Source organism: Channa argus, chromosome 14, assembly GCF_033026475.1.
Source record: "Channa argus isolate prfri chromosome 14, Channa argus male v1.0, whole genome shotgun sequence".
Classification (NCBI taxonomy): Eukaryota; Metazoa; Chordata; class Actinopteri; order Anabantiformes; family Channidae; genus Channa; species Channa argus.
In genome coordinates, this window is record NC_090210.1 from 5,330,950 (window position 1) to 5,345,004 (window position 14,055).

General features: G+C 38.1%; 1 protein-coding gene across 2 annotated transcripts in view; it reads left to right on the plus strand.

Moving 5' to 3' along the window:
* LOC137098505 (glypican-5-like) overlaps nt 1-14,055 on the plus strand; it is a 99,694-nt gene that overhangs the window by 71,192 nt on the left and 14,447 nt on the right. For both annotated transcript variants that reach the window (XM_067474780.1, XM_067474781.1), the window contains 2 exons: nt 133-253; nt 11,011-11,152. In XM_067474780.1, coding sequence (XP_067330881.1) covers nt 133-253; nt 11,011-11,152 — 263 coding nt within the window. The remainder of the gene's footprint in view (nt 1-132; nt 254-11,010; nt 11,153-14,055) is intronic.

Here is a 14,055-nt window from a genome sequence, read left to right on the forward strand (position 1 = left end):
GTGAAAGTGTTATTTATATATTATAAATACAAATTGTTATTTCCTTCTTATTGACAGCAACAGACTTCAGTTTTGTTTCTTAAATTTCTGCCCCAACACCCCCCCCCCCCCCCCCCTCTATTTTTCTCACAGTTATTCTGGCAGAATTGTAGGAAATGGTCTGTATGCCCAGAGGCAAAACCCAGAGGTCAAAGTTCGCAGCCCAGACCCTAGACTGACCAAGGTCAAGGAGAGACTGGAGCTCTTCAGTCAGGTACGGTCACTGTTTCCCATGAAGACATCTCACATTATCAATATAGTCGAATATGTATACATTAAAACATGTGTGCACACTTTTATTTAAGTGTTTGAAGTTTATGTATTTAAAAGTGCACTGCTTGGGCTAATGGTGTCACTACATCAAACGGCATTTAGTGTATAGTCTAAAATAAGAAATAATGTTGTTCATGATTGACCTCATTGATTAGGTGACTTTACAACACTGTTAAACTGTTACAACCCCAAATTTGAATATGGATTTGGAGCTAAATAATAATAGATGTGTTCAGATGATATTTGTATAAGATCACTTTCTCCCAGTATCTAAAAATGTGGCTCCACAGAAAGCGGCCAAATGTTACATTCAGCCAAAGTAACAACAACACTTAGGTCTTAATTGATGGGGTTTTGTCTAATCAGCACCCTTTAAATAATATAATACAGGCTCGGAAGAATTGCAGCAGTGTCCTTTCCTTTTTCCTTAGATATCAAAGATAAATGAAAAGTATAGAGGGTGAAACAGAGACAGTGACAAAAAAGTGAATTACTGTGGAAAGAAGAAAGCTGAGAGGCGGGAGCAAAAGGTCAGGAATGAGTGACAGATAGGCTGAGATGACACAAGCAGCTTCAAAGTGACACTGTTTGTCATGTAGATGGGGTTTAGGGCTCAAAAGGACCAAGAAGAAAAGGGCCATTTCACACAGTCCCTAGAGGCCATTTTAGGAGACAAACGGAGCAGGATTCGGTTCCCCTTTGCCAACCTTCTCTTTTGTTGGCCTGAAAATTATGCCCACAGATAGTACATCAGCTATTTCTCACTTTATATTTCTAAATCCCTCTTTTTTTCTTAGTTTTTTACTCTTTCTGCACCAGTTTGTTTGTTGGTGCCTCACTCAAATACACAAAAAAACTGTCTCTCTCTGACCTTTATCTCATTTGTCTTTCTTTCCCCTCATGCTGTTGTTCTTCTTCCTTGCTCTGATCCATACATTTTGCTGGTGCTGTCGATGTGCATCTACATTAATCCTTACTCAGTCTGTCTGCCTGTCTGTCAACGAGAGCTTGTTTCTGCCAGTCCACAACATCCCATTGTGCACGGTAGCTGTCGAGTACCCAGTTGTCATGGTAAATATGCAGAGTTGAGCGGGTGTCCTGTTGACATTTACAGGGTTGAAAAGCCTACCTTGAATCTAGACCAGGTGGCAGAGCTTGGCTGAGCTTTGTGTTTGTAGCAGATAAGAGCAAAGGATCACAGTGTTAAACTGCAGAATGTGTCCGCCGATCTGCGGCACATCCAGAATTGTTACAAGAGTTTCAAAAGTGCAGAAATAAAGTATATCATGTGCTCAAATGTGTGAATGTACACGCATGTACACATTAAACCACGTAGCATCAGAGCTAATAGTTTGCCCACAATTTTGACAGTCACCTATGACCTGCTAATAAGCAAAAAAAAAAAAGGCTAGCCCATAGCACCTTGCTAAATTTCTTCCCATCTCACTGATATCATTCTGATAATTTTGATAAGTTTGAAAAGTGAGAAACTAAAATGAAATGTGCTCTTGGATGTGCTCTGAAACTGTATTTAACTAATTGTTAAAAGAAATCTTTCTCTATTTTTCCTTCCCTATAGTCAGATGTAAGGCATTTCATCTTTAAATGTTGTTAAAATGGAGCAAACTCCCATGCTTGTTAACATGCTTTATTAAAGGCGCATGCCAGATATCAGCATAATAATGTCAACTGAGCTCTCAACAGGTGTTTGTATACAGGACAATTATAAGAATCTTTAGGGTGGGCAAGCCATCAAGTCACAAAATAACTTTAAGTGGACTGAATTTGGCGAGCTCACCTGGATCTCTTTCCAAATCACAAACTTTACTAGACTGAGTTTTTTTGTTTTTAGGCTGTAAAGTTAATTGCAGTTCAATCAGCGGGAATAGTTTACAGACATGAAACATTGCTACATAGATTTGTTTGTTCAAACTACATAGTTAGGCACTGACAAAGCTCAGTGATTTTGGACGTGAGTTCCATTAGAGAGGCGGTGAATCAGAAAAAAAGAACATTGCCTTCTACATTTTAAAGGTGTAGAATAAATGAATAAAGTCTTAATTCCAAGGCATCGGTGTTACAATTGCTACACCCTTGTTAACTCAGGTTTTTGGGAAATGAAACCAAATGAAGTTCACACAGTAGGACGTTCAGTGGCCCAGTGACTGTGGTGCATTGCCAGCAACCATAAAAAGCTCTGTCTATTTAGAACACTGAAAGTCTCAGCACCCAGTAAAGTAACGGCAAAGGGCTTGACATTGATCAGCAACACCGGAAAGCTCCTGCTGATGTTTTCTTTTTTCTTTTTTTTTTGGAAGGAGACAGTATTGCTGGTTACATTTGTAGATAAATACTTCCATCAAATTTCCTGTTGTTATTAAATAGCATGAAACTTTCAAACACAGCCCCAGACTGAGGATAAAAAACACAACCTTGACAATAACAAAAAAGCTTAACAGAAAATAGCATTGTTAAATAAAGCATCTGCTAAGATGATACAGATTTGAATTTTGTGTCAATGTTAGAAGCTCAATTAGGCTTGTTAGAAGAACTATTATGTGTTTTTGTTTTCTTTGATCCTTGACTTATTAGGTTAGCTCATTATTTTCAGTGAAATGAAGAAAAAATACACAGTAGATTGACTTTAAAATGCATTTTTTGACTTAAATCGTGTATTGCAGGTGTTTCTGTGAATCTCTAATCTAAGCTTTTTCAAATTTAAATCACCTCAGTTTCCGGGATTAGTGAGAGTAAAATGTGTGTATTTTTAACTGCTGGAGAGTAGTTAGACCCAGAGCTCTGTGGCAGTAAGAGGATTGATGTATCACAGACTCTGACCCCTCATCTAGCCATGACATTTTCCTCTTAAAGCACTCAGGCCCACGTATAAAATGAGTTTGTGTTTGTATGCACACAAGCTCACATACACAGAGAGAATATGTTTGACTCACACAAATACACCCAACCAGGTTTATGTGGTGAATGTGGAACAAAGAATTATATAGAAACTGGAAATACCACACAAACACAAGAAGATCCTAATTACTCAGCCCCCCTTAACCTCCTATAATATGCCCAATACGTTAAGTTAGCAGGTCTGGTTCTGTCTTGTGTTGAAGCTCTAATATGCCTCTTTCTCACCCTCTTTTTTCTGCCTATAAATATTACTAATGTGGACAATAAATGTTTCAGTGGATTTTTGATTCCCAGCCATCGGTCCAGCTGTTTTTGGGTGGGGATCCTTTTACAATGGCCTATCTGTTTCCATGTAAATGTTAAGGCCAGATCATTTGTCAGTTTGTCAATTAGCAGTTTTGTAAATGCAAAGTCAGTGACAACATGCAGTGCAGGGGGAAAAAAAAACACCCAGACGCTCATTCTCACGCTCTATTTCCGTCTTTAATTTTCTCTGAGACTCTCACATATGGACAGACAAACACAGACAACATCATTAGAAATGGTGAAAGCTGCTGGATGGAGACTTGGAAAAACTCCAACATACAAACCCAGTACAGAGAGGCCAGCTTTGACTACTGCTTTGCTGTCTGGTTTGGCCAGTGGCCCAGCCAGGTTCCACATCAGAGACCTTACTTATGTTTAACACACACTCAGCACATCCCCTCTGTAGATCCTGTCGATCCTTCAATCTAGCAGCTACTGCAGGGACTCAGAGTTGTTTGTGAGGACGGTTTATAGATGGTATTTAAAGGAGAAAAAAGTTTTATGTTAACCCCTAAAGAACACATGGTTTTGTCGTTTGTATAACCCACGGTTGGATTTGTGACTTTAGTTTGCCTTCACAGTCTATGGCTCTTTTATGTTTAAGCCTCCAGCAGTCAGAAAGGGTTTGAGCTTAAAAGAGTTAGTGGAGTCCAGGGATGAAGAAAGAGCTTGGGCTGAGCTGGCAGCCCGTCACAGGGAGGGGACAGATTCTTTCCACTTGAAGAAGATGATGGAGCTGGCCTTCATAGGAGCTCTGCTGCTCTTTGCTGTTGCTGCTGTGGTAACAAGCCTCACACTCAGGGCTGTCTGTTTGCTTGGCAACCAAACTTGATGAACGCAGACTCTAATTTAAGCATAAGATTTTTTTTCTTTTTCTTTTTTAACCAGCATAATTAGATGCAAAGCTCATAGAAATCCAGTGAACTGTGACTGTTTTTCCACATTGGGTCATTTACTTTTCTCAAGAGTTTTAGTTCAATCTTGTCATGTGGAGAAAGCATGTGACATGTTTGTTTTTCTGGCTAATTGTTCTGAAATTCCTCGTTTTTAACCTGATTTGTTTCAGTGGAAATGTTGAACACGATTTACATCACATATAGTATAATACAGCTATCAAATATGTTTTGTACATTGATGTAAGTTATTTTGGACATGCATTGATTTTATAGAGTGTAAAATCTAACAACACTGCACAGTCTACATATACAGTAACACTTAATGCAAATGTATAGACATATTCAGTAATAAGTGTCATCTGCAAAGGCTACTGGAATTTAAAACAGATAATGTACTATTCAATCTAAAGCAGCAGTATGTAACTTTTGTATTTCGATTTAGTAGAGCTTTACTCCATAAATTACCATAATGTGACAGAGTGCTGTGATAGCCTCCTTTCAAAGACAGAACAGAACAGCACTGGAAAAAGTCACATTTCTCTTGACTTTTCTTCAAGTTTCTTTGAGTGAGGTTCACTCTTGTGACCCTGTGCCTCACATGCCGACATGAATGGGTTCTTTGCTTGTAGGTGTGAGATACAGTGGGCTTTTAAGGGCATCAGTGTTTAAATCAGTGTGTTACTTTTAGCTTTGAATTCTTATTAGATACAGCTGGAATAAGAGACCGTATCTACTTTCGTTTGCTTTTCATAAGTCATATGTACTGCGAGAACTGCATTGATTGATGCAGTGTGTGGATTGACGATGACCTCAATGGTCAGTGATACGGAGTAGCACAAAATCAGGGAGTCTCTTCAAATCTTTATTGCAGCTTACCTATAAAAGCCTAGCTTGGATTCCCAGCAACACAGCAGTATTCTCCATTGTTTTATGAGTCTTACCATTCTTACATCACAATCTTCCTCCAAGAGGTAGCTGTTGGTCATGACCCCTCAAATCTGCTGTGTTACTTTTTTGAACAACATCCCATCATTTGGCTGACAGAATCCAGAGTTCATTCACATGCACATACATTACACACACAGATTCGGCTGCTGTCAATGCCTGACAGAATAGGGGTGTGACAGTCCATTGACACAGTGTGTTGCTGGAATTGACTTATGATGGTTACGTTAGTTCATGGCCAAAAAAGTGGACCAGTGTAACAATTAACAACAGAATCAGCTTGTACTAGCTAGCAGTGGAGGGTTGTGTGGCTCTGCTATTGTTTAAAAAATGTTTTAAGCATTACTCAGACCTCTTGGGAAAATGACTTATTTAAGCATCAGTAATTTCTGTTTTCAGATTTCATACAGATTTCATTAAAAATGGTTTAAAGTTATGTCAGTGCCCCAGGAACAACTGATTAGTTTCTAAGAACTTTACCATATGTTCTGCCTTCCTTGCTTCAAGACAAACCTTTTAATGTTTATCTAGGATCATCTCTGCCATTTTAAGAGGTTTTGATTTTACGCTCCTTTTTTAATTATATCCAAACTTCCCAACAGTTTGTAATTGTATTCCAAGTGACCAGGCAGCATTTGATAGTGCTGTAATCATACTGATTTAAGTGACAATAACTTTGAAACTTTGAGTCAATGTTTTCTAGACAGAAATTTAATAGTTTTTAGAAAAACAGGTCCGTCGTCAGCGAAAACGCATTATTGTCTATTGCAATTTGTACATTGCAGAATCCAAATGCACAAACAATATACAATATTAACTGAAATAATAAACTGTAGGTTTGTGCAGCCTTAGTAGAGGTGATTGTAACCTCCACTGTCGAAAAAGAATGCAAGTGCTTGAGATCTGTAAGATCATAGAATTTATCCTAACTATTTTCATTGTCTATAGTGTGATAAAGATTTCACATCACAAGGTCAACAGGACCAAATATCTTGTTGTCAGCTTTCCATAAAGATGACAGTAACATAAAATGGTGTTGCAAACTGTGTTTAGGCCTATTCTTTCAAAATCTCTTGTGAATCAGTTTTATTTTCCATTTTGTGGATGGCAATGGGAAGTTTCCAGACTATGACGGTCATAATACTGCTAGTCTAGTCGAGAACTAATTAAAAACTGTCTGGAAACTGGTTAGTCATAGCAGGCACAATTAATCTGCAGAAACAATGCATAGTAACTTTTTGAGAATCAGCAGATATTAATAGCTTGGAAGTTAAGTTTGTTTGCAGCCTACCACTCTCAGAACACTCTCTAAACCTAACCCTAATGTAAGCCCAAGTTTGACCCTGCCCCTGAACCAAGTCTGTCCTCATACAAACACACACACACACACACACACACACACACACACACACTTATTTTGTCTCTCAGTTGTTGAATGTTTTTGCTAAAAAGAATAAGAGAAAACTCAATTTATAAGGAAATGGTAAGACAGGAAAGAATTTTAAATTTAAAGTTGAGCAGACCTAAACCCTTTTGGAGACTTAGCATTGCCATTTTTTTCCTACAGTTTCCTCCAGGTTTTCATTCCCTTTAATTTGTCCACATATGCAGTTCTACCTCAATAAGGAGATACTGTTTCAAATTGTCAGGGGTATTTTTCTATGTGGACAGACACAAGTTATAACTTATGATTTTGGTTCACTCATTTGACAGCAGTACAGCACATTTTACACATGCACAGATGAGTGCACAGAAACACACACTTGAATGTCTGCAATTGAATCCCATCCATGATGTCTGCATGTTACATTTTTACATCTCATAAACAGATTTTCTGTTTCCACATTAAACTGGAATACTTACAGTATTCATACTGGCTTCGTGGTTGATTTGCACCCACACACTCACACGCACACACACATGCACGCAAACAGACACACACACACTCTTGAAGCCTCATCTTTCATCCAAAATCCGTCAGAAGGTGACTGGTTACTCCTGGCAGCACAGATTATGTGAGTGTGACTAGGGTGTAGTCAAACACATGAAGGAATTCAGCCCTTGATGCTCAGAACCCATCCCAATCATCCTCTGACTGAAGAATGCTCTTGGAAGGAAAAGAGAGGAATGAGCTGAAAAGGTTGGAAGTGAATTAGAAAATATTTAATGATTTGGGATTTTATTCAGAACCCTTTAGAAAAACCTAATGTATTTTTGGTATTTAGTTTTTTGCAACCTCTCCACCCTCTTACGCCACAAACTCAGTCTTCCTGTCTGAACACTGTGCGAATTATTACTTATTTTAACTTTCTTCTCTTTCACTTTGACTCTAACCCTTTCAGCTTATATATCTTCTATGTTTGCATCTATTATTGTTGTTTTCTTACCCTGTTATTATTTAAGTGAACCTACAGTTGCAAAATGTACATGTAATTAGGGCTATATCTGTCTGTGTTATGGATATATTGTTCACAAAAATATGTTTGCATTGTTTGTTTTTCATATAGGCCATATGAAAAAACAAAACAATGATCTAATTGGACAACAATGTGATATTCTGGATCAAACATGTCATCAAGAGCAGCCAGAATCCTGTTAGAACAGATGTTTATCCCTGTAGGGTTAAAACACAGTGAATTTCAGAATTTGTACCTCACAGAAAAGCTGCTGCTGCTATTGAAATGTTCTGCCCACTTGCTCACATTTACCATATGCTATAGTTTGTAAGATTAGAAGGACGAGCCTTCAAAAGGTTGGTTACTTTTTGATGACATAAATGGACCAATTTGTTTTGGTGAACATGCTGTTTATATATGGGCCTTAAGTTGATCGACTCAAAAAAATATTTCTAGATAGGTTTGGTTTGTACTTGAAATTAACTCACGTAGCTTGGTAATAGTGTATGTGAACTCTACTCTGATGACTGCTTCAATGCCCAGAAAAAAAAAAGGTAGAAACCTGAGAAAAAAATCCAATTTAAAAAACGGCTTAAAACACTCATTGAAACCCAAAGTGAGTTCTCAGTGAGGCAACAGTCTTTTTCAATGACAAAGCAGATAGGCAGAAGGAGACTATTCACTGGAAATTTTTATTCAACAGTGTTTAAGAAGTCATATTGGAATTTTGTGTATCTCTCTTTCTTAAGCTTCAAGGGCAAATTAGAAATTTGCTTCTTCACAATGTTGTTTGAATATCACAGTTAAGTTGTTAAGCATTTTACTTTTTTAATCGCCACACTTTAGTTCAAATTTGAACAGAAAGATGTGACTGACAACTGTCAAACAAACTAACAAACTGCATTGGACAGCACCCAAACAGCATTTCTACAATGGCCCAACTGTGGTTTCTACAGCGACTGTGCCTTAATTGATTCCTCCTCTAATTAACATGCTTTAAGGACAGCTGGGCCCTAAACTTAATACCCAACTGGTTATCTGGCTGGTGTTGGTATACAACATTCTGCTGTTCAGCAGAGCATTTGCTCATGAACTTGTGGAATGTGCATTGAAGGAAGATATTCTTTCTTTCTCGCTGTCAGTCTTTCCTTTATCTTGTCTTTGCAGGGTTTGCTGAAATATCTGGATTGATGCAGTGGATTTGCATTCTAACTAACTTGTCATACACATCATTTAAATTTTCCCTGGGATTGCGTCCCCTCACCAAAGTGTGTCCTCATTCTAACACATCATATCACATTGCAGCCTCAGAACAGACTTAACCATTATAGGGCACACAAAGAGCCTGTCAACATGTGCCGATGTGAGTGACTCAATGTAACCAGCATGTAATATTGTTCACTTTTTTCTAAGTAATCCTCTTGTACCTCACTGCCCGTCTGTGGAACAGTGAGCAATTCAGCTATTGTCAATAGCGTTCACTTTTGCATTGAGCATAAGTAATGTTTTACCTGCTTCTACTAAAGTGGCTACTTGAGTTTTATGAAGCTTGGCCTTGTTTTTAGTTGCACATACTCCAGACCCATTTCAGTGGAGAACTCATTTCAACCACTCATACCCCTTTTCGACCGAGCCAGTTCTATTGTGCCTAGTTCAGAGCTAGTTTGGCAGCAAAAGAACTGGCTCTGGGCCAGGAGAACTGTTTCCAGAGTAGCAGCTTGTCTAGAACTAAGAACCGCTTTTTGGGGGGGTTGGAGGTTGGAATATTGTGACCAACAAGTAAAAATATATGTATCATTTATAAGATTCGTGTCATGGTTTATACGTAGGAACGAAGAACACGGCGACCACAAGCTATAGTTTAATTAGGAGAAGTTCATTTAGACAAGTCAGAGTAGATTCATACTCTAACATGACCTAGTAACAAAGAATACTGTACTCCACATGACTGGATTACATGGAGATTAGTACTTAAACATAAAATGGTAAATTAGGATGAAAAACCTTAAGCTGAGGGTGCAGTCCCAGTGTAGTTCAATATAATGTACTGTAATAATGAGTTTTAAGTTTCCATGAATTGATAAGTACTGTAGTATTGTCATTGAGTGTTTCCTTTTCCTTTCTGCTTCCCCTTTTAAATATTTCCCTGTTATTACTACTTCAGTTTAAGGCCTTGATGGTCAAGGTATCTGCTCTTAACAAAGTACTTTGCTTCAGTTTATGGTAATTAGCATGGTACCTGTAACAAGTGTATCCAGTATACAAGTCACTGATGTTTCAATTCACACTTTAGTTTTTACAGATTATGATTTTAGATGAACTCACAGGAAAATAAGCAAATTTTGAAATAATTGCACATTGACAGTAGCTGGAGGAAACCCACACAAGCACAGGGTGAAGATGCAAACTCTACACAGAAAGGACACATCTGGCTGGTGGATTCAAACTGGGCACCGTCTAGGTGTGAGGCGGCAGTGCTAACCACTCTACCATCATGCTGCTAAAGATAAATCATGCACATTTAAAGCACTACATAATTTCAAATGTTTCTTGCAACTTAACTTAAATGAGCTGTTGAACAGTAGTTGTACCAATTGAACAACATAAAGCTTTGTAGTTTTTAAAACAAAATCTTAACAATGCCGTTTAAAAGAATGAACACATTGGTAAATTTTTTCTCGAACTTGTAATCAATGTTCTTCTTAAAATATGGTTGTAAATAACTGCAGCACAACTGCACCCCCAGCAGTCTAAGCCTATAGCAGCATAACTATAACTAAGTATAAGCTTTATCAAAGAGGAAGGTTTTGAGCCTAGACTTAAAAGTAGAGAGGGTGTCTGCTTCCCGAATCTGAAATGGGAGCTGGTTCCACAGGAGAAGAGCTTGAGAGCTAAAGGCTCTGCCTCCAATTCTACCTTTGGAAATTCTGGGAACCACAAGTAGGCCTGCATTCTGAGATCAAAGTGGTCTACTAGTATCATAGGGTGCTATGAGGACAATTAAGACTTTTATCAAATACAATCATATATGTACATCTAATTTGTCAGAGTCAATCAATATCAATATTCAAAAAGTCCTAATGACTAGTTTGTCTGTATTGGAATCTTTCACATCCAAGACATTAATACTTCCTGATCAAAGTTGTTAGAAAAATTAACAGTAAAAATGATATAGGAAATAGGAACATTATACTTTAATTAGTGTGTAAAAATGCTATATTCATGTATTTGTTGTTTAGGAGACTCATGAAAGGTTTCCAAAACTTAGCCAAATCGAGCCCTGGGATGAGCTGAGCAGTGGAGAAACAGAGGAGGGCAGCACCACAGAGTGTGATGATGAAGATGGATGTCAAGCCTCAGGAGATGGTCAAGAGAAGACCTGTAAGTCACACATGTCCATTCAAACACACACACACACACACCACAGATGCCACTTTTTCTATTTACCTCACGACATACTCTTTCCTCCCTACCACATACGGTACTGCATACTGTATCCACCTTAAAACACATTTTCAGTCTGGCATGTTTTTCTACTTTGTCTTCTTGAGGTTACAGCAAGGTTGGCAGCACATAAGGTTCATCAATCCTACAACAACAACAACGACAAAGAAACATACATATACCGTATACACGCAAACCTTTGAGGAGGTGTTGGGGCTTGTGCTGGCTTTGATGAGAATCAGAACCTCCGCATTAATCATACCTGATTATCATGTTGGCATTTTCCACAACCAGAAGTAAATAAAGGACTTAGGTGTAAGGCATTGTATTACTAGCTTGCAGGGAGTAGAGAGGAAAATTGTGCTCCTATATATATATATAATTTCAGTTGGTAGTCAGGTTTTGTGTACATGTACAACTTTTTTATGTGGCCTGTAAGCAAACACAATGAGAGAAGACCCGATGATAAGTTCCTTACTTAAGAAAGCCCTCTTAGCTTTTCCAAGTGCGAGACACACTTTGAATGTCTCCCCACTTAGAACATGAACCATGTTTGAACACAAATAAAAAAGCATGAGGCCAACGCGGACAGTCCTCAGAACTTTAAACGTTAACATGTTTTCCCACTCCACGAGGCTAAAATTGACTGCAGAGAAACACACAAAAAATAGGTCATTCATGTTTCCCCAAGTTGCATAATCAGTAATCAAGACCTCATGTAAAAATGTACTGTGATTGAAGCGGGTTTTTTTGACTCCTTGGGATTATTTTTTGTCCTAAAAGTCAAGTAAATCAGCATTATTTGATGCAAAAACTCAAATTTTCAGGTGTACTAATAGCCATTGCAATACATGTGCAATGTTGACATACCAATCACATTTCACAACCATTGTAGCCAAGTGTGCTGTCAGCACAGCTCAAAAATACTGGTTAATGCACCAATTATTAGCCATCACAGCTCCAGTTACACGCGATATTCCTTTCTGCCTTGCACCTTGACGCAGAGTCATTTGCTTCTCTGACAACAAACAACAACACTCTGGGCAACACATTTCCTGTGATGCAAGGACAGTCCATTTTTCTACCTAATCCATTACACCAGCCAAGGCTAGTTTTAAACTTGTGTGTGGGAGCTCTTAGCTATTTGGCAATTTCAGAAGCTTTCAGGTAAATAACCACTATCTGTAAAGGCATTCTTTTCTATTTCAGTCATAGTACACTCATACACTCCTCCCTGTAGCTTTTTGAAGTGCCCATTTTAGGATTTAGGATTTCCTCAGATTTTACCATTTGTAAAAGTATTTTAGAGCTGATCATCTAACATCTTGTGACATTCTGACGTTTTTTGATGACAACTATCTCAGTGATTACTGAGTGATGTTATAAAAGTTGAAACCAGCAAACAAAGGTTTTATCTCACATTCCCTTATGACAAAAAAAAAAAAAAAAAAAAATACTGTTATCTAACTACTACTGATTATCCAAACATCAATTTTGGCATCTGGTACAGGAAAAGGTTAGGTAGGGTTGCATTTCATTATAGACATAGAAGAGATACGTATGGTCTGTCTGTTTTGTTGGCCTCTTTGTAGCTGTGGCTGAACTAAGGAAACTAAACATATATTAAAAGTGGGTGTGACCACCTCTGTTCTGCTAAGACTTCGCTACCACGCTAATGAACAGTGCCAATCTGCAACAGATTCGTTCTCTCTGTACCATCACTCAGGTGTGATAGAATTGATGGTGGTCTCACTGAGAAGATTCTTTTTGTGCATACTCCAAGCATATTCAAAGCCCAAATCAGTCAGAACACCTTTTCAGGTTACAGGGAGATGCAGGGAGACTAAATGACATCACATGCTTCTGAATTCAGGAAGTAGTTTAGCTTATTGGTGACATAGAACTAATCAAGAACTATAAAAAAAACCATGTCACTGCTGCATTGGTTGACATGGGTCTTCTTTTAAACATTTGTCTTTCAGAATCTCGGGCTCAAATGGGTGCACTTTTATAAATCCGTCACATCCAACAATCTTTTCTTGAATGTCAGACATTTTCCGTTTGTCGATGAAGCTTGAAATTCATGTGTAGTGTGAGAAACAGTGGCTTTGACCACTTGCATGCACAGTTGACTCTTGCTTACTTTAGGAACCATTCTTAGATTTTGGAGGGTATTTTTGAAAGAAGACACTCTCTGCTTTGTTTAAAACAAGATTTCTCGATTGTGGCTCAATGACATGTATCTAATAATATTTGCTCAACAATGGAGCTTTTGCTTTCCACTGCTAATAAAAGCACTGCAGAATGCCATAATATCATGCCTGTGGGATCTTTGTTCAGAACCTATTTTTGCTATGCTAGTGTATTTTCTGGGTCAACTAAACAAGGCCTGGTCATGTCATACTGTGACTGCCATGACCACAGCCATGACTCGGAGAATGAATCAGTAAATTATTAATGAACCATATTATTCCTCTCACCTACAGCTATAATAGACTATTCTTTGGTACGTTTTGTGGCATGACTATGGATTATTAACCACATTAGCCCAGAAACACTTGGCTTTCCAAAGGAGCTATTCATTTGTAGTCACTTCATTAATTTATAAATCTCTAAAATGCCCATTGTGGCACATTAGCCTACTATCTGTCCATTAGATGAAGATGAAGACTCAAAATGCATCCAAATGCATACTTTAATCATCTGTCTGCTTCTGTGAGGACAGCACCCTTATCTGAGTCTGAGAGTAGACACAGCCTGTTCTTTTCTGTCCTTTTGTACAGATCTGCTAAAACAGAATAAAGGACGAGAATTTTTTATTTATTTTTTTAATAGTAAAT